The 21,100-nt window shown below is 48.3% G+C and overlaps 1 protein-coding gene across 2 annotated transcripts in view; it reads right to left on the bottom strand.

Moving 5' to 3' along the window:
* BABAM2 (BRISC and BRCA1 A complex member 2) overlaps positions 1-21,100 on the bottom strand; it is a 329,882-nt gene that overhangs the window by 18,518 nt on the left and 290,264 nt on the right. For both annotated transcript variants that reach the window (XM_028516209.2, XM_036027790.1), the window contains one exon: positions 12,742-12,895. In XM_028516209.2, coding sequence (XP_028372010.1) covers positions 12,742-12,895 — 154 coding nt within the window. The remainder of the gene's footprint in view (positions 1-12,741; positions 12,896-21,100) is intronic.

Here is a 21,100-nt window from a genome sequence, read left to right as displayed (position 1 = left end):
TGAGCACCAACAATATGCCAGGCATTTTACAATCATTTTCGCATTTAACACTCACAGTGCCCTGGGAGAGAGGACTGTTATCCTCCGGCGCGGATAAGCAAACCAGTGTCTACAGAGGCAACGAAACACTGCAGAAAGCGGTAGCGCCAGGGTTTGAATTCTGGTGGGGGTCGTCCCAGAGCACATGCCCTCCACTCTGCAGCATGCTCAGCTCACCTGCCTGTCCTGCCCTCTGTCCTGCCGCGTCCACTGCCCCCTCCCCAGTGCAGCCTGGCCCGGGAAGCCCCTGCTTCCGGCCGCAGGGCACTCTGCTCCGTCCGGCGGGAGTCTCCCCGCTCCACCTCTGCCCATCAAATCCTACCCACCCTCCAACAGCAGCTCCCCGGGTCTCCGGAAACGGACATCCTCTCCTTCCCTCAGGACCCCCCCTGTGTCTCACCTGCACTCTACATGTATTGCTGCCCTAACACAGAGTGCCATTTCTACGGAATTTTCACCTCACCTCTAGTTCGGCAACAGTGGGGAGTAAATCCAACACATCACTTAACATGGTGCCTAATACCTAATCTGAATTCAAAAAACATTTGCTTCATGAAAGAATGAGTAAATGGGAAAAGGGGTGGGGATCTGGGCAGAACCTGATCAAATGTCTGTCACCACAAATCCACACTGGGGCACACCAAACCCGAGTGTCAACGAGGCAGAGAGCCTCGGGACCCCAGTGCTGGACAGACAGCTGAGCTCGGCTGCCTGGCCAGTTTGGGGTAATTTGGGCCATCAATCTGAGGAAGACAGACAGGATGTTTTGACAGCAGAATGCCAGTCTAAAATTTAGAAAACTGATGTGTATTTTCAGTTTCTGTGCTAAGTTACTCTGTGACCTTGGACAAGTCACCTCACTTGGTGGGGGGTGCTCAGTGTCACAACCTGTAAAAGAGGTGTAATGCAGTACCTGTCTCCTAGGGTTGTTACAGGAGAATCATAGGAGGTAGAACATATACAACATTTACAACTACGCTGGTGCAGTGCGTACTCAGCACACTATTATTGCCATCTACAAGGTGATCAGGCTTTGTGGGCGGGGCTCTTCAATGGGTGGATGACTTTTAGCACCTAGAGGGCAGTACCTTGAGTTTGAGTGTGTGTGTGTGTGCGCACGTGCACATGCACGTGTGTGCTGTGGCCTCCCTAGTGCTTTGAGCGTACTCCGTACATAGTGTCAGTCACTCTAAGACGTTTGCAGAATGAATCACTAGCAGTAACATAGCTGCAGAAACCATTGTTACACTTGATGCTTGTAATCACGGCTCTTCTGAAGTCTGCTCTCCCGACGGCCCTGGCAGCTCTCCCTGGCAACAGAGCCCTGACCACCCAGGGTGCGCAGGGGGCAAATCGCTCTTCTCCTTAGAGGTGCCTCTGGATTCATGACTACCGCGGGTCGCTCCAGCCTTACTTCTGCTTTCTTGGCTTCCATTTTCCATTAGGCATGACTAAGCGCCAGGGGTTCTGTCTGTCTGGGAAGATAGGAGTCACTGGAATTTTTCGTCCTCTTGTCAACGTGCAGCCTTCCTGCTGGTGCAGCGGCAGCCGGGAAGCAGTGTCTTCCCTTCAGCCTGCTCCATTACAACCTCCCCTTCTTCCTCTGCACACAGATTCTAGTGTCAAGTTCGGCCACAGGAATGTTTACCTCCCCTTGCAGGTGGGGACGCAGTGCCAGGTCTGCACACTCTCAGGAGAGCTATTTCTGTTCAAGAACTCCCTGGGCTTTCCCCATGGCCTCGGCTGCCCTCGGCCTCCTGAGTGAGCCGCCCATGGGCAGGTGGCTGGGTGCGTGCGTGCGGAAATGCTAACCCCAGCCCTAGGCTCCCTGCGAGCGAGGGAGCAGGAAACAGATTAACAAAGGGAGGTGGTCAGAGGTGGCCCGGGCTTGGCTCTGGACCAGGGACCGGGGGCAGAGGGTTCTAATCTTGGTACTGACTGCGTGGCCTTGAACAAGTTCTTCCAGGAAATGAAAATGATGAATTGAATGTCAAGTGTATGCCAATCACGGTATAAAGGGTTTGGTACCAATATCTCATAATCTGCACCACAATGGTTAATGCCTACCACACTCAACCTTGGCTGTGCCGAATGATCGCTAACAGTCCTTTACGTTCCACGTCCTGAGACTGGCTCCCAGTGTCGCCCTTACCTTCCCAGATGCATTCCTGCCTGGCCCCCCAACTTAGCTCTGCTATTGGCTGTGGCTTTTGCAGATCACTGGAGTAGTGGTAACTGCCCCCAAATCTGCTTCTGGTTTTGCTCACCTCTAGAAAGTTTCTGTTTCAAAAGTCATGAACTTAGTGCACTTCTGCAGGTGGCCCCTGCGCGGAACGATCTGACAGCAGACAGGAGGGAAGCCCATTTCTGCAGAAGCGAGGCCTCTGCTCGTCCCTAACGATGTGCGCAGAGTGGATGGTCCCGACTGTTCTCTGATGCGTCCTCTTTCCCCAAGAATTCATGCCTTACCGAGAAGCGATAGAAATAAACACTCGGCCCTCCTGCCTTGGCCAGACTCCACATCACACACGAGAGCCCTGAGCAGCCCCGGCGGCATCTGTCAGAGCCCAACACGCACATCTGAACAGCCAAGCCCGATTCCCAAGAAGCTGTTTTAACTTGACATCTGAAAATGTATTACATCCAGAATTGTTTCACTGGGTGTGTGTTCAGGGCATATGTGCGCACGTTCCACAACTGAAGTGTTCTATAAATACCAGATACGGGCTGTACAGAGAAGTATCACGTACATGGTGTGCTTAATTCCACTTAGAAATGTTTTCAATGTGTGCCTGACCTCTGGCAAGGGAGATGGAATTTTCTCAAGATGAATACAAAAGGACGCTAAACCACCTCAAACACAATTCTCACTTGCGGTGCCAGAAACAAATGAAGACTCGGTGATCATCCGCTAATAGCCCAGCACTTTCACACGAGGGTGCCGAGGGTACTGAAAGGTAGAGCGTCTTTCCCAAGGTCACACAGGACATCCGAAACGGTGCCCAGATGAGACCCGGGCCCCCCAGGTCCCGGGCCACTATTCTTAGCACCTTCTTTACCTCCTGCATTGGTCTTCTCCCAGCAGTTCCAAGGCTACTCTGATCCCCTCAGTAAGTCTATGTTTCTACTTTGGTTTTTTATCCTTTTATACAAATCCCAAATCCACTCCTTTCCCCTTTCCTTTCTGACTAAGATGCCTGTTTCTCCGAGAAAGAACGTGTATGACCATAACTCACAAACGAGGCCGTGACTGCACTTGGTTATGGCAAACATTCCCAACGGCCGGGAGGGATGGTTGCAACCCAAGCCTGGGCCCTCGGGAGCTCTCTCCCAGGCACCCCTGTGCTCATTTCCTCCACAGAGAGGTGCCGACCTTCCAGTTATTCCTTCCACGTGCAGCTTCTTCTGGCCCAAGGCTGAGACCAGTCAGTAACCCCTAAGCCTGTTTTTCACCGAGAAAGCAGGAAGGACAGGGGTGGGGTGCCGTCCTTACTCCAGCCCTCGCAGGGGCCACAGGAGGGAACTGCAGGTGCCAGAGCAGAGACGGAGGGCCCGGGGAAGGTCTGCGGACCCTTCCCAGGGGGGTGCGAAGGCTGGGCCGGGCTGCCAGCGCTCTGTGCCTGGCACAGCCCGAGAGGCCGGTGAGCAGCTCCGCCTGGGATGCGGGCTATACTGGCAGTAATTGATGGCCATGCTTTTTAGTGGAGCTTATCGCTTCACAGCAACAGATGTCAGGTTCTAATAAATAACATGTTCTCTCTGACCTACGCAGTTTGGAGAGGATGCCTGGACGCCAGGCAGATCTGGAGTCCTCCCCATCTCTGTGGCTCTCTCCTCTGAAAGGAAAAACAAACCAAATCCCTTGAAGATACTTTAAAAAATGATTCTCTTTGCGAGTTCAAGGATCCCCAAATGCCATGTTGTTTATCGGCCTTATTTTTCTTTCCACGGCTTCCATATTTCTAACCCCCAGACAGAGGGGTGGGCTCGCTTGCGCGGGAGTCCAGGGTAGGCACGTGAGTGGGGGGCTTTGAGGACCCCGACCCTCCTCAGTCCCTTGATGGGCTCACCCTCACTGGCCCCTTCCTGCCCTCCCAGGGCAGGCACTCCTGAGCACCCGGCTCTGCTGGCGGGGCCTGGAAAACTCCCTCCTCTCTCCTGAGGGGAAGATGAAGCTGGGATTTTTGTAAAGGGAACCATTCCTAGGAGACTCGAGGCAAAACAAAAGAAAACCCATGAATCACAGCAGCAGACCCTGGGCTCGGAGTTTCTGTCCCTGGGGGCTGACCCTGGCAGGCCCCTGCGGCAGAGCCTCCCGGGGGCCCTGACTCCCCGTGAGCTGTCCCTGCAGCCGGTTAGCCTTCCTGCCTGGCGGCTCAGCCGTGGCTGCTCCCCTTGCACGAGGGCTGTGGTCACGGCTGGCCACAGTCCTTAACTTCCCGGTCATCCCCCTACCTTTGGTGTCAGAAATACAGACAGAAAGGGAAGAGATGGGAGGTGGGGGGAGCAAGCCTGGGGAGGGGGAGAGGTGTTGTTGCAAAGTCCCCGCCAGGGTCCTCCCTGACACGGAGCAGGGTCTGGACACCAGGGCTCCAAAGCCGATTCAGCTGGGGCTCCCTCTGGCCGGCTTACCAGGCGCAGGGATTGCCTGACTTGTCCACTAAACTACAGCACCGACAAAGCATAATTCGAGCTGCCTTAAGGAGCTACCAACACAGGAGTGAATAAGCGAGTGATTAACTTCTAGAGAAACAAACACAGACAGGCTCACATTATAACCACTCACACTTCACGAACGCCCACTGCCCGGCCCAGCCCGAGCCCCCGGGACCACGCTGGGAAGTGCCCTCTTAGGGCAGATTCCCACACCACGCTCCCTGGCACCCTGGGGGTCCAGAGGGGCCTCGGGGGCCACAGTAAGGGGCAGGAAAGGGGTACAAACCGAGGGGGGACATCTACCACCTTCCCCTGCATCAAGCAGAGATCTATTTTTGTCTGTTTTATTTAGAGGACTGGATTGACGCTTTTGGCAGCTGATGAGAAGTTGGAAGAAAACAGTATCTTTGAGAATACTAAGGTATCAACAATGAAAAATAATTTAAATAGTCCAGAATATACCTCTTAAAACTATTGAAAGAGAGTTATTCTGCAAAAACAATCGGATGACAGACAATGCGAGTATTCGCGTGGGGAAGAACACCACACGGGAAATCACGGACTGCTGCGGCGGCACTCGGGCAGGCTTCTAAACCGGGAAATCACATCTTCCCGGCCTTGAGGCAAGAAGGGAAACAACGTATGACTTTAGGGGGTTCGTGATGAATTTCTCCCGTGTGTGGAATGAGAAGGTATTTTTCACACATCCTTTAGTAATTTCATTTATATCATAAATGTAATGCGGGATGCTGCAGTAGGTGGTTTTCCCAAATTAAATTAAATTACATTCTGCTCTAAGAACCTACGGAGGCCTTTAGGATCAACCTGTACTTTGCACAGTGAAATCCCTGGAAAACTCACTCCGTGTATTTGCAGAGTTATCAGACTGGAAGGAATTATAAAAATCATTTGGTCCACTCTTCTGGGCACATCTAAGGCTACATACAAGAGGGCAAGTAGGTACCTAGCGGGTCCAGCTTGTTTCAAGTGAACGCCGAGTCTGTGTGAATGGAGTAACTCAAGGACAAATCCCCCCCCGCTTTTTCAGACCAGCTGTGCTGGCACCAGGGAAACACAACCGCGGGCAGCAGCGGCTGGGGATGGGACAGCCCAGAACTTAAGAGGCTCTGGCCAAGTCACTGAAGTTGGGGGACTGTTGGCCGGGGTACATGTGAAGACAGCGATGTCGACTCTGCTATCTTTAAAAAAAGTCTGTTTCCTCCTCCGGGCATGATGATGCTGAGGCTTAACGTTGACTCAACACTCGCCACCTGCCAGGTCCTGTGCTGGACAATCCACCTACGTGGCACCACGGAGCAGGCGGAATTCTAAGGTGGCCCCCGAGACTCGGTACCTTTGGTTTGCACTCCCCGTGTGATCCTCAGGACTGAGAAAATGATGGATTTCGTTCCTGTCATTGGGCGGTGATACACGGAACAGATGTTTTTAAGGAAGGCAGATGAACTGGTAGGCCTGACCTTATCAAATGAACCCTTTAAATCTGGGTCTAGAGGTCAGCGACAGGGAAGTCAGAGGTCGGTAACATGAGAAAGACCGGAGGCACCGCTACTGACTTGAGAACGGTGGGGACCACGTGGCACGGAGTGGCCCCCAGTTGACAGCCAGCAAGAAAAGAGGGACCTCAGTCCTACAATCACAAGAAACCAAACTCTGCCGACAACCTGAGTAAGCCGGGGAGAGGCCCTCGGACTCAGACCAGAGGGCAGCCCCAGGCAATACCTCGAGTTTGGGCATTTGGGACCCAAACACGGCACCCCGGCACGCTGTCCTGGACCCCTGACCCAAGGAAACTGTGGGATAATAACTTGTGTTGTTTTAAGCTATTAGGATTGGGGCCACGTGTTAACCAACAACAGAAGTCAACCCATTTAATACTCATAACAACCCTCTAAACTAGACTCAACATTTTGTGGATGAGCAGACAGCCTCAGGGAAATTATGAATTTGTCCAAAGTCATACTTGCTGGCCACCGAGGGGCAGAGACAGGTTTCAGCCCAGCTCTGTCTTGACTGGGGCCAGTGCTCTTAAACGCCACGTGAATTCCCTCTCTATGTTTACGTGACTCACGTGCCCGGACTCTGCGGAGGGAGGCTCGGCACGTGGGGAGAGGACGGGGACTCCATCTCTGCCTGGGTGTGACCGTGCAGAGAGGCCAGAGGCCCTGGGCTGAGCCCTGGCTTAGCTGGAACTTAGCTGTTTGCCCTTAGGTGAGTCATTTACCATATTTTGCAAGTGTATAATGCACACTTTTTTGCCCAAATTTTTGAGGGAAAAATAAGGATGTGTACTATACGTGGGTATCATGACTACATACCACGGGCATGATAATCCTGCATATAATGCACACAGAAACCGTGGGTGTGCATTGTACACGGCAAATATGTGCATAACCACTGAACCTCGGTATCTTTACCTGCAGGGAGGAAGGCGAGGATTCCCACACTGTGCCCTCGCAGGGCTGCAGGGGTGGCCCGGGGAAGTGCGGCAGGGTGCCTGTATGTGGTGAAGTGCCTGTACACGGCGAGGTCCACAGGGAAGGCAGAGGGGCCGGGGGGTCACACACCCAGAGTGTTCTTTTCCAGAGGATGGAGCATCTCAGTGTCCTCTGTGCACAGGCTGAATGTAGTCTCTTTGATAGTTTGCTCCAAGGAAGACTTTTTGAAAATAAGTGGTGTTTTTCTATTTTTGAGGGAGAGGAAATGATTCTCCATGATCTTTATTTGGAAATTATCCAATAAAATGAAATTAAATGTAATTTTTCTTTTTTTCTATAATTCTTTATAAGCTAAGAGAACACTAAAAGCCAAAGTAATAACAATGTATTGTGGGATTAATAAGATATGTGAAAGTAAAATATTTAAGAGTTCAAAGGACAGTAGTAGAAAGTATGAAGAGAATTATGCTGTTTTTATACATTATATCTAAAGTATCATGTTAATTCATGCTATATAAGACATGTTGAGGAAATATTATAGTGTATTATTAACTAAAATAGAATGCAAAGAGCTACAGCTCAAAAGCCAATAGAAGAGAGAATGGCATACTAAAAAATATTCAAATAAATCAAAGGGAAGATTTGGAAGGGAAAAACGAAGGAATAAATAATAAATAAATAAATAAATAAATGAAATGGGACAAATAGCAAGATATTAGACAAACTCAATCATCTTATTAATTATATGAAATGTAAATGAACCAAATACTCCAATTAACAGACAGGGACTATCAGTCTAGATCACAAAACAATTTTACAAGGTTTCTTTGACATATAAAGATACACAGAGGACGAAAGAAGATACACCACGCAAAAAATAAGCCTAAGGAACCAAATGCGACTGTATTACATCAGACAAAGACCTCGAGCTAAGAAATGTTACCAGAAATAGTTGTTTCATAATGATAGAAAGGTCAGCTTATCAAGAAGACACAACAACTCTAAATATGTATGTACCTTAATAGCAAAAATTCAAAATACAGAAAGCAAAAATGGATAGAACTAAAAGGAGAAATAGACAAATCCAAAATCAGGCAGAAATTTTAACACCTCCATTCAGAAGGTGATATAATAATAAACACAAAAAATTGTAGTAATGATATAGAAGATTTGAATAACACTAATAAGTAATTTGGCTACACACACACACACACACACACAAACACACACACACAATTATATCTCAAAACTACAGGACACACATTCAAGTTCACGTGGATTAATTACCAAGGTCTGTTGAGCCATAAAACAAATCTCAACAGATTTCAATGGATTAAGATCTTACAGATTATGATCTTTGACCAAAACAGAATTCAACCAAAAATCAGTAACAATAAGATATCTAGAAAACCCCTCAAACACTTGAAATTCAAGCAGCACAATTATAAATAGCCCAGGAATCAAAAGAAACCACAAGGGAAATTAGAAAGTATTTCTAAATATTTCTAACAGAATGATAATGAAAAACAACATCAAAATTTGTGGGATGTAGCTAAAGCAAACCTCAGAAAGTTTAGAACCATAAAGGCTTATATTAAAAAAGAAAAAAGGATTAAAACCAATGACTTAAGCTCCCATTCTCAGAAGGCTGAAGAATAACAAATTAAACTGAAAATAAGTATAAGAAAATAGTGAAGATAAAAGCATAAATTAATAAAGTAGAAAAGAAACCATGGATAAAATCAGCAAGGTCAAACTTGTTTCTTTGAAAAGATTAGTAAAATTGATAACCCCCTAGCTAGACTGTTTTAAAAAAAAGGAGAAAAATATACAATTTTTCAGTGTAAGGAATGACAGTGGTTATATCACTACAGCTCCTATAGTGAAAATAAAAGAAAAATGAGAAAATACTACAAAAATTATGCAAAAACTTATACATGATGGATAAATTCCTTAAAAAACAAATAAATGCATGATGTACTAGAATTGGCACAAGAAGAAATTTAAAAAATCTGAGTCTCCATATTTAATAAATACATCAATTTTTTTGTTACCACAAACAAAACTCAAACCCTTAGAGAAAAACAGAGCCTAACCTACATAAACTCTTTCAGAGAGTGGAGGGGGAAGGAAAAACTGCCAGCACTGTGAGAAACCAGCACTGTGAAACCAGCACTGTGCTGTTTTCCAAATCCACCAAGGACAACTCAAAGAAAAGAAATTTCAGACCAATATCATCAATGAGCATAGACATACACACCTTAACACAATTTTAGCAAATCAAATACAATAACATAAGAAAGGATAAAATATCATGACTGAGAGAGGTTTGTTTATCCCTGGAATGCAAGGTTGGTCTAACGTTCAAAAACAAATGAAAGCAATTCGCCACTTTAATAGCATGAAGCAAACCCAGAGGATGCATGCCAGTAGGTGCAGAAAAAGCATTCTACAGAATTCAGTGCCCATTCGTGATAAACACTCCGGCAGAGCAGGAACATGTGGGAATTCCTTCAACGCGGAGAAAGACGTCTATGCACAGCCTACTGCTAACACAACTTGAATGTGTAAACGTAAGGCCAGATGTCTGCTCTCACATTCGTGTACAACATCCTACTGGAGGTCCCCGTCCATGCAAGGAGGAAAAAGAAATTTAAAAAAGGGAAGGAGTATAAAGATGGGGAAGAAAGAAATGAAGCTGTTAACAGATGACATGACTGTGTGTAAAAAAAGGCTAAGAGGGAAAATAGCTGCCGGCAAGCCAGCGGGGATGGGAAAACCTTACGGAGGCACACGGAGTGAGGAGTGGGTGTGAAAGGACAGAGAGAGGGCGGGGGGGGGGGGGGGGTGAGCAAAGGCACGGTGGGACAGAGCAGAAGCTAAGCCCAAGGGTCTTTCACAGGTCCACTCACAGACCGACCCTTCCTAGCAAGCCCGTCCAACAGGGAGGAGTACAGACCTGTTTTACAGGATGAAGTTCAAGAGGTGAACAGCCTTGCTTGTTCAAGGCCACAGAGCCTCCAGGGTTAGACCTGACGATAGGAACTGGGGCATGCAGGACCCTGGAGCCTGTGCTCTGCTGGGGGAGGGCACTGCACTTGTGCGAACAGAATTTGCTAGGCCACCCGGAGCGAGAAGTTCACGTTCCAGGAAAAGCCCTTGTCAGTGCCAGCAAGTGTCCTTTCTGAGTTCACGTGTGCAGAAGTTTGCTCGACAGGAGGGAATACACAGCCGTCTCCACTCAAAGGGCTCTACCGCTGTTCACAGACCGTGACACTGTTTACGCCACGGGCAGAGCTCTGGAAATGAATCAGAGCCTCTCACGCACTGTGTACACACAATACCTTCGCACAAAGACGACGGGTGTGGGAAGAGTGCTGCAGCGCACCTTTCTTTCTGGCCTTTCTCCCCAGCTTCCCGCACCAAGCTCCCATCGGTACTGCGGGACAGCGCCCTGGCTGTGCTTCCCTGCCGCCCAGCCTTCCGACAGAACCCAGGGAAGCCGCTCAGTTCCACTCAAGAAGAGAGCTTTTACACTGTTTCCTCTCCCTAGCACGAAGCTGCTGGCTTTTTCTCTTATTGCATTTAAAATGGATCCTTCTCACTACAGTGGAAGGCGGATTTTTTTCAGGGTTGCTTCAGATGTTTTCTTTAGACTGGTGTTAACATAAAGCAAATGTCTCTTCAAACTCTGAACCGATCTGTTAAGATAAACAAGCTTCACTTACAATATTCTCATACTGAAAGCACAGGCTTGCGGTCTGCAACTCCTTAAAGACTCAATTCATACATGCTGAAATGTCTACCTAGTACACACACACACCAAGACAGTTTTGCCATGGAAACCACAGAGACACATCTGGTTCAGACTCCACAGCACACACCACAAATAACAGCCCGTTTTCTAGAGGCAGATCCTACGCATACACAGGGAAAGCCCAGAGAATTAAACAACGGCAATACCTCCACCATATAACTTATTGTATAATCCCCCTTTTCAAGTTTGTTTCAAGGTATGCAAGTCTTCGTCATTGTTATGAATTACATTTGTATATGCTTGTCTTTTCCTTAAACAGACTCTCAGACTGGGTGTCATGGCTAAAAATGGCAACCAGGGAAAAGGGCACGCGGAAGGGGCAGTCACAGCAGCTCTGGGCTGCACGGATGAATCTGGGGAGGCCCGGGTTTCCGGAGGACGCCGCTCTGCTGTTACTTGGAAGAGTGCCGATCTGCTCTCTGTAAGGGGAGGTCTCGTGCCTTGGAGAGACAGGAGATGCCAACAGGTACGCCGAGAGGGAGGGAGGTCTCAGGAAGGGGGCGGGGGCTGAGCAAGACGTCCTACTGATCAAGAGCACTCCGGGGCTGGAAGGCCAGGTTTTGTGAGGAGGTACTTTAAAACAGCTGGCAGTCTGACATGAAGGAGGCTTTGATCTCTCCTGCTGGGCTACGGACTCCATGAAGACACGGAAAATCTCTGATTTCCTTGTCATCGCACCCCCGGCACGGGGCACCCTGCCTGGGATGTGGTAGATGCCCAGTAAACACTGGATGAGTGAATGAAGAGGATGCTTAATAGATAATTCTTCTTCTGTGTGATTCTTCGGATCTGGCCATCCTTCAGCTGAGGTCACAGGTGTGAGCATGAGGCTGTTCAGAGTGACAAAGTAGTAACCACCTGCCACTCGAACTATGATTTATTTTTAGGAACTATGACTTTGATCCCGTTGCTTCAGTGGAGGAGGCCGTGGTTCATGCAGACTGGTACCCACATACTGAAGCCTTACCTATACCTATACCTATACTCACCGACACAGCACGCTCCTACACTTCCCCATTCCATCTGACTGGTGGGCGCTTTCCGCAGAGGGGTCTGCGTCAGGCAGTTGTAGCTGTGAACGCCGCAGTTAAATTCCCAACCCACTCCCACAGGGATTTCGATAGTTCTAGGCGATCTGTGCAGCCACTTATTTAATCAAGGCAAACGTGGGCCCGACCTTAGGCAACGGCTGCGGAGGTGCAGCGAGGGATGTGTACGTCACCCCGTTCCTTCAAAGACACTGCGGTCCCACACGAAAGAGCAGGCACTAGATCCATGCATGGACGACTAAGCAAAAATCCTGCTGTCAGCTGAAATTTCTGATTTTTTTTTAAAAAAATACGAAAGCAGCTGCCCACACTTCCATGGACACCCTTTATCCACACCTCAAATTCCTACCTAGTACTTTTCTAAAGAGACCAGTAGATTTCTGCTAGATCCCGTGACCCATTAAAAATGACAACAGTAACAATACTGTCTACCTGATGAGGCTGGAGGAGGGGTTGGCAAGCTTTTGCTGCAAAGGGCTAAACAGCAAATATTTTTGGCTTTGCAGGCCATACGCTGTCTGCTGCGACGACCCGCTCTGCCACTGTAACGTGAGAGCAGCCATGGAAAACAGGCGAAGACGTGGGCGTGTCTGTGTTTCAATAAACCTTTATTTACAAACAGAGGCACAGGGCAGGCTTCGCCCCGCAGGCAAGAGCTTGCCAGCCCCCGAACTAGATAAACAACATGGTCTTCCCTGCAGGAAATAACAACGGATTCACTTACTTTGCTCTTTTGGCCATTTCATTTCCATCCCATCTGGGGCTGTATGGGTAATTTTTCTGGGCCTGGGAATAAAGCTGTCCACTACTGGTGAAGTGATAGACGGACTGAAATGTGAGAGTCGGCTGGTCTCGAGGGAAAAACAGGGGCAGGTCAACTGCAAACACAGAAAAAAGGAAAAGAAAGTCAGGGTTTAAGTGCATCTTCATACAGTTTTTTGGCTAATCTAAATGCTGGCTATAAGACTCTATTTAAGCCACAAATATCAGTTGAGGCTTAGGTAAAAGGTGCGGAGAGAGGGACCAAGAAATACAAGGTGCCTTCCCTGCCTTCAAGGAGTTTACAAGGTAGGCAGAGGCAAACCACACATACATGAAAATGTGACCACTCTGAGGCACGGAGTGGAGGTGCTGAAGGAATGCCACCCGAGCCTCTCCTGCGGCCCTTCCCCTGCCCGGCGGTCTAGGCAGAGTTAGCTGTGTGCCTGTTTGAAGTCTCTACTAGACCAGAAACTCCTCAAAGGCCGAGCAGTGTCTCCCTCACCTGTAATCTGACGGAGGAAGAGCGGAGGAAGCTGTCCTCAACCGTGAATTCAGAAAGGGGCTCGCCAAGAGGACAGCTGACAATCTTTCCATATTACTGGATATGGCAACTGGACCCCCAGAGAAAGTAAAGTTATCACTTTACTTCTAGCTGGGCAGTGAATTTTGATACTCAGCAGTTTCAGGTTCTGCCGTACGTGTGACCACGTAAGACCTCCTCCTGACCCGCGGGAGCCCGGATGGACGCAGCCGATGGGAGCACAGGTACCTGCCTGCCGTGAGGACGACGGCCTCTGACCTCTGTTGTTAACAGGAAGGATGTGCTTTAGCTGTTCACCCGGGGTTCTTTAACTCCATTTTTAAGAAGAAAACGACACTGGTTTTACTTGAGGCGAACCATCAGTAAAAACAGATTGTTTCAACAGTACAGCCCTCGAGGTATAAAATGTATATTTGTGGGAAGGCTACCCACTTCCAGAACAGAGAGCAGGCACATTAACTTACCAAAAATAATATGAAAAAAAACACTTGTAGAATTTTCTAGCTTTACAGGGTACTTCTACATACTTTATCTGATGTGACAGTTATAACTCTGGGAAGAAGATATTGTTTTTACTGTCTGTGTTTAACAGAGGAACACGCTTGAGACTCCAAGAGGTTTATGCACTTGCTCTCGCCACCGCCAGGCAGAGGCAGGACTCGGATCTAGTCTCGTGATCTAAACCCTGAGCTCATTCCGAGAGGCCACGTTGACTTGACCGGTGTACAACCAGCTCTCCACACACTCACTCTGTCACAAGTACAACCCAGTGAGTTCCAGGGTTTACCGGGAAGGATGGACAGGGCTTATCTTTTTGGCAACACGAGGCAAATATATGGAAAAAAAAAAAAGAAACCCCAAATACTAGATTATTATGCCAGTTTGGGGTGACATTTGACGTGGACTAGGTTCTCTCAGGACCCACCATGATTTCTTGAAGAAAAAGTCAGGTTTGCAGCAAACTTGGAAAAAACAAAAAGAAAAAGAAAAGAAAACCCAAACAAACCAAGAAACAGAAAACTGCCCAGCCGAGGTTGGGGGTGGGGGGGCAGCCCTCCGGCCTCTGAGTGCATCTGGCTCTGACTCAGGGCTGCCTGCAGGGGGTTTCTGCGTGAGTCACCCCGCAGCCCAAGAAAAGCGGCAAGGTTTCGAAGGTCCACTCTGTGGTCACATTTTCCGCCTCAGCACAGTCTCACTGTCTGTTTGTGCCAGAGCACAGATTTAGCAACATATAGAACAATACAAAATGTGAAAAACAGACTCATTCAAAGTATAAAGAATTCGATCCAAAAAACACTTTGGAGTCCTGTATATTACAATGCATGGTCTGTAACATCTTTAGTCATTTTGAATAAATACTGCTTTCTAAAATAAGTTTATCTTTGTCCTGATTACTCATTTATTTCTTCTGGTTAATTTTAGAAAAAATGCCTACTCACATACACTTGAATTATGTTTACGTATATGTTTCCAAATATAAAACAAGATTCAGATTAACTCTGAAAACAATCACTAATAGCACAGGTGAAAAGTTTCTAACATGTAAGTTTCCATTAAAAAAAAACACCACTTTTGAATAGAATTCAATGGCAGTAACTGACTAATTTAAAGCAAACACAGTCACCATCCAATATCAAAGTAACATCACAGATAACACCACAGGCTTCATGATGCTCAAACTACCAGCTTTTTGGGCTTCGGAATGTATCATATTTTTTGTTCCTGTTGTTTTGTTTTGTTGCAAATGAGTTGCTGGTATTTCGATAATCTGAAAAATGATTTTCCCACCTAGCTCTGAACCATGCACTCTGTTCCCCAAAATGCCCAATTAGCATCAGAAATAATTCAAATTGAAATGCAAATTTATTCACCTAGGCAAGTGAGTTAGTTTGATTAAAAAAAAATGCCAGCCAGCTATAGGGACAGCAATCCCACAAAAGCACTGATTACACGATTATTTCTCCATGGAGGTTTTTTCCTAAAAATGTATAGTTGAAGCCAATGTTAAAATCTGAACACAATACCTGGATTATCAGGGGAGCAGGAATGGCCAGAGTATTTCAGAAACAAAACGGGTAATCCACATACTAATTCACATATGAGAAAATTAGAAAAATATCTGGCTCAACTCAACCAAGTTGTATCCTGTCTGTGTAACTCAGCAGTCAATAAAAGAATGGCTTCTTTAAAAATGCTCTAGGCATAAGAAAAAAATTAATGAAAATGTTTATGAGAAATCCTTTGCATTCTTCTTGTGAGAATGACTTAAATGGTACAAATTAGTCAGAACTACAGAAAAACAAAACCTGTTCTCCCTATGCCCGACGTTCCTGCCTCTTGACATCTGCCCATAGGCTAGCTTGTGACTTTCTGACGCACAGCCCTCGGCTTCGGGCCCCCAGAGCAGCTTCCTTGTTCTGGAGAACTCCTGGGTTCTGAGCAGCTTGGGCTCATGGTTTCGGCGATTTCAAAATTAAACATTTTAACCATTTGCTTCCTCAGAACCCAACCCACCCGCTGGCTCATGTTTGATTCCCGGAGCATTTGGGTCAGTTACTGTCAGTACTATTTTGACAACTGCTTTCTATTTCCTTCTTCCTGGATGCAGAGACTGAGTTTTGGTCAGCTCTCTACCCAGGGGAGGGATGGTCCTCACTAGTTCAGTGTAATCTCAAGAACCATTTTCAAAGCATTACTCCAGGAACTTGCTGAAACAGGCCACACCCAAACGCTTCTAGTTCTGCACGACCTGGGCAGTGCGCAGGACCTCTCCCCACGGCCACCCCGGCACTGGGCAGGAATGCTGAACTCCATACCACCTTGCCTCACGCTGCACAGTCGCAGCAGCAGCAGTCCCACCGGTCACGGCTGGAGCGGGTGGTGCTGTGCAGATGGCCGCCAGCGATGCAGCCTGGGGAGGGGGCTGATTGCTGCCCGTCTCTAAAGCACCCTGGGTTCAGATGGACGGAGGCAGTCTCCGTGTCTCCAGTGAGCGAGCCTAAGCGCCCCCAAGTGCTCCTCCTTCCACCACGAGGAGACGTCACTCAAATGGTATCAAAGTTCACAAGGTGCTCCAGAAACCCCCCTTCCACAAAGCCTCACCAATGGAAAAAGGACACTGAGCAGCCAGAGGAAATTCGACACTATGTATGTGACCCACAGGACAGCTGTCAGATACTCAGAACATTTCAGACATAGCTCTGACGAGTCCAATTGATATGATTTTTCCAGAAAGCAATCTAATTATGGCAAGATGAGGGCAAGGCATATTAACGGCGAGTAGTGATAACTGGCGATCTGACACAAAGGAAGGCGAGGGAATAATACATAAAAGCAGACTTAGGAAATCGAAAAGAACCCTAGTCTGGGGTCATTTAGTGTAGAAACACAAAGCTCAATCACCTGCCCAGCTATGGCCGTACAGGAAGCAATGGTCACCCCCGGCCCTGAAAACCACAGAAGACACGCCCCCTGGCCCGACCCAGAGCCACTCGCTGTCCTTTCCCTGGGCAGAGCCCCGCCCACTCCAGAGTCCAGCACTACTGCATGCCCACGCTCTCGGCTTCCAGGGAACCGAGGCATGGAATGTGACTCAGCCCTGCCCATGGGGCCCGAGGGAAGTCGGCGGGGGGGGGGGGTCTTCTGAGAAATACTTTCCTCTCTGATAAGAGACACGTGTGAGGAGAGGGCCCCATTCCATTCATGTGAGATCCCGAGGCGAGGAGCTGTGCGCCCATCTTGTGACCACAAGGAGAAAGTCAGCCTGATGTCACCGAGGTGCCGGGCTCGTCATCCTTGGACTGCCCGGCTCAGGGATCTTCTTCTGTGAGGCAGTCACAAGTCCTGACTATTTAAACCTCCTTTTTTCCCTTTTTACTGTGTCTGTTGGGCTGACACTGGTGAACAAAATCATGCGGGTTTCAGGCGCACAGTCCCACAACACGTGCTCTGTGCACTGTGCTGAGCGTTCCCACCCCAAGTCAAGTCCCCTTCTGGCACCATTAATCCCCGCCCCGCCCCTCGCTGTCCCGTGCTCCCCAGCAATCACCACACTGTTGTCCGAGGCCGTGAGTTTTTCTAACCCTCTTTTTCATCAGGTCTTCTCAGACTTGCAATCAAAGGCATCTAAGGAAATGTTATTTCTTGCAGCCTCTGTTCAAGAAGGCAGGATAATTGTATAATCTATTACAGAAATATTTCCACCAAGCATGGTTAAAAAACATTCGAGGCACATAAATAGGAAAGTTTTAGCTGTCTGGAAAATTCAGTTCTGTGGGACAGTTCCATCCTTGAAAATGCCAAACAAATGAGGGGTTAACCATAATTGCTTTCCCGGGAGTCGCATCATCAAATATTTTCACCGTTATTCACAAGTCAGCCATTATTTCATCTCTCCAGTCCTTCCAGACTGCATACTCTTGTGCTTTCCCCCGTGCCCCTGGGTTAGTAGGGAAGAGACTCATGGATTCACTCTGTGGTGGTTACAGTTGTTCCCATTTCCAGGCTGCTCAGGCCTCTCCAGTTCCTCGAAGACTCGTGAGGAGAGAGCTCTAACTCCCTGCGGCCTCGCTGTAAACCCCCCTCGGACAGCGATCCCATCAGTCCTCCCGAGAGCAGTCTGCACACAGCTCGTCCGGGCTGCCCCGCAGTGGGCACACAGCCCGCTGGGGAAGCCGGCCACCCATTCACTCACCGGCCCGATCTCCCTGACTGCACACTGCACCTTCGGGACACACGGGCTGTAACCACTGGAGAGTTAAACACCGCGTATCCAAAATACTCGCCTACAGGCAACGTAGAAGTAAGGTTTTCCAGTTCAGGAGTCTCCCTAGCTAAGGCACCAAACATTTCCTTTTACTGACATCACTGCCTCTCACTTCAGTGACAGGGGAGAGACTAAATATTAACCAGATTTTGCTAAACTGGTTTCAGATGTTCACACTTTTGTGTGATTTGGTCACGTAAACAGGTTACCTTTGGGGTTTTAATATTACCAAACCGAAGCCTGCGGTTTCTTGAATTTTGCTGTAAATTCTAAACATTCTAAGGTCGGGGGAAATAGCACCCCCGACCTTATGGTGGGGAATGGCGTGGCCTTTGGAGTCAAGTACAGTGGGTCCCAATTCTAGCCCCACATCTACCAGTGTGAGACCGTGGGCAACACAGGGACGCTCCGTCTCCTCGAACCTTGACTTTCTCATCTAAAAATGAGGGTGAGAATGGTCATCTCAGTGCTGTTCGAAGGGCTGAATGACCACCAAGCAGGTACTAAATAAAATGCTTTCCCTTTCCTTATGCCCCTTTTCCTTAGTCCCCCCCCCCCCCAATCAGCTTTACATACTGTTCCATGTAGGTGAAATTTCTGAAAATGAGAGCATAAACCTTCCTGCTGCTTAAATTTTAACTATTTTGATGGGAATCTTTCTAAACTGTGTACATACCCTGAGGCAATTCAGCCTTTCTTCACGGTGGAGAACACGTGAAAACCCCTGTACGCGGACGGCCTCGAGCGCGGAGGGAGACTTCGCTGCTCTTTCACGAACGTCTCCCGCCTAAGAGCCGCACTCCCTGCCTGTCCGCCATCGACAGCTGATGTCCCTTTAGTGTGGTACACTGAGGTCCCCGGGGCTACTGGGGTGTGACACGCTGTTTGTCCCCTGACTACGAACTTTCTCTACTTTTCTTTTACTACCCAGCTTCTTTTTCCTTTGCCACTCCTCACCAAGGCCATCTTTATCTCAATATGTTCTCTCTTTCTTGCGTCTTTTCTTTCGTCTCTGTCACCCCATGGTACGTCTCAGCTGCCGAAGACAGGTACCGCTGCCGGCCCACCCCCGGACCGGAGCCTGGCACGGAGCAGGTGCCGCACCGAAGGCAAGTGCAGTAGTGTGAGCGCTGGGCTGCTGTCCTCAGTTCGGAGACCACTGCCTCCTTCTCTTTCTTCTCCTCTTCCTCTCCTTTTGTTGTTTTCTGTTGTTTCTTTGCAGGTTTACAGCTGTCAGATAGTTAAAATGGTAGGAAACTTGTACTCTGCTTACATCTTGTTTAGCAATTGCTTTTTCGGTACTTTATAGGTACAAATGAACCATTCCAACACCAAATGAGCCATTCACATGAACATGCAAAGAGACCCTCAAATGCAAGGGACACCATTGTGCTGGCCAGCGACAACCCAGTTCTCTCGCCCTGGCCTCACACACAAACCCGCCCTGCACCAGCGAGGACCCTCCTCCCATGAGGTCAGAGGTTCTCGACCGAAGTGAGACTCAGCATCGCCGTGGAGCTAACACTGCTGATGCTTGGGCCCCCACCTTGGCCCTGTCATTCTGGAAATGCACCTCAAGTGATTCTGAGATGTCTCTCCAGGTAGGAATCACTGCAAAGCCTGTGAGCTCCTAAGGGCAGGGCCCGTAACTTAGTTATTTTAGCATGTCTAGAACGGTGCGCGACATAGGACACAGGAGAAATACTCAACAGATGCTTGTTGAGCTCTGCATCTGATAAGATTGCTCATCTGTATTTTGTCTAGTTCTTTTTCTAGAGTTCTGTTCTGTTCTTTCATTTGGGCCATATTTCTTCATCTCTTCATTTTGGCAGCCACACAGTGTTTGTTTCCGTGTATTATGTAGAGCTGCTAAGACTTCCTGTCTTAGTAGAGGGGCCTGTCTTAGAAAAGCGCACTGGTAACTCGGATGGGGCTGAGCCTTAGGTAATCACCAGGGCGGGGCAACCAATGTGAACCAGGTTGATGGAGTCTCAGATATGCGTCTCTGCTATGTGGCTCTGTGTGGAAGAGGGCCAGAAAAGAGACAATGGCCACTGTCTGTTCCCTGGGGTTTTGACCAGGAGGACGCTGTCCCCTGGCACTCACCCTGATGCCAGACACTTCAGATGCTCCCTAGTACGCCACGGTACGCTGCTGCCAGAGGTGCTGGAGCCCAGAGGGAGTGAGTCTGCTAAGTCCTATGTCTGTTTTGGGCCCTTTGAGAGGAGACTCCTGAAAAGCCCACAGTTTCTTCGGCTGCCCCACTTGTTTCTGCAGCCAGGAGTTATGGGACTTATTTCCTGGCACTGGAACCCTGGGCTGGGTGGTCTGGTGTGGGGCTGGGATCCTTTGCTCCTGAGGTAGCCCTCCTGATTTTTATCGACCACTCGTGAGTGTGGGACTGCCCATTCCGCATCTCCGTCCCTCCTACCTGTCTGGATGAATGTCACTTCTTTAACTCCTTAGTTGTCAGACTTCCCTACAGCTCGATTTTCTGAGGATTCTGAGCAACAGCTGTTTTGTAGTTTAGTTGTAACTTTTGCTGTGGTTGTGCGAGGGGGCGAGCCCTGTTTACCTACGCCCCCATCTTGACTGGAAGTCCCCAGTTGACACATATTTAAAAACCCAGTAATACTCGTGTTGTCAAAGCTGTGGAACACAGGGAATTCCCACTCACTGGTGAGAAAGTAAATTTCTATAACCTCTTCTACACTAAAAGTGGAGATATACATACTTCCTAACTCAGGAATTTCATTCCTAAAATACTGCTCCATTTCAGTGCAGAAGAAGGTAGGTAGGATGGAGCCTGCGAGTAGCATCGCCTGTGGTAACACAAACGGGGAGCAGCTTAAATGTCTATCAACAGGAGGCTGAATAAGAACATCATGTTCAGTGAAAAAGGTAACTTAGAGATGAAGACTGTTCAATACACACTTACAAAGTGCAAAAACACGTGCACATTATCACATACTGTTCATAATATAAGCGTCTATGCAGTGAAAGTATAAGGAGGTG

This window comes from Phyllostomus discolor, chromosome 6 (genome assembly GCF_004126475.2).
Source record: "Phyllostomus discolor isolate MPI-MPIP mPhyDis1 chromosome 6, mPhyDis1.pri.v3, whole genome shotgun sequence".
Taxonomy (NCBI): Eukaryota; Metazoa; Chordata; class Mammalia; order Chiroptera; family Phyllostomidae; genus Phyllostomus; species Phyllostomus discolor.
This window is presented reverse-complemented; position numbering and strand designations above follow the sequence as displayed.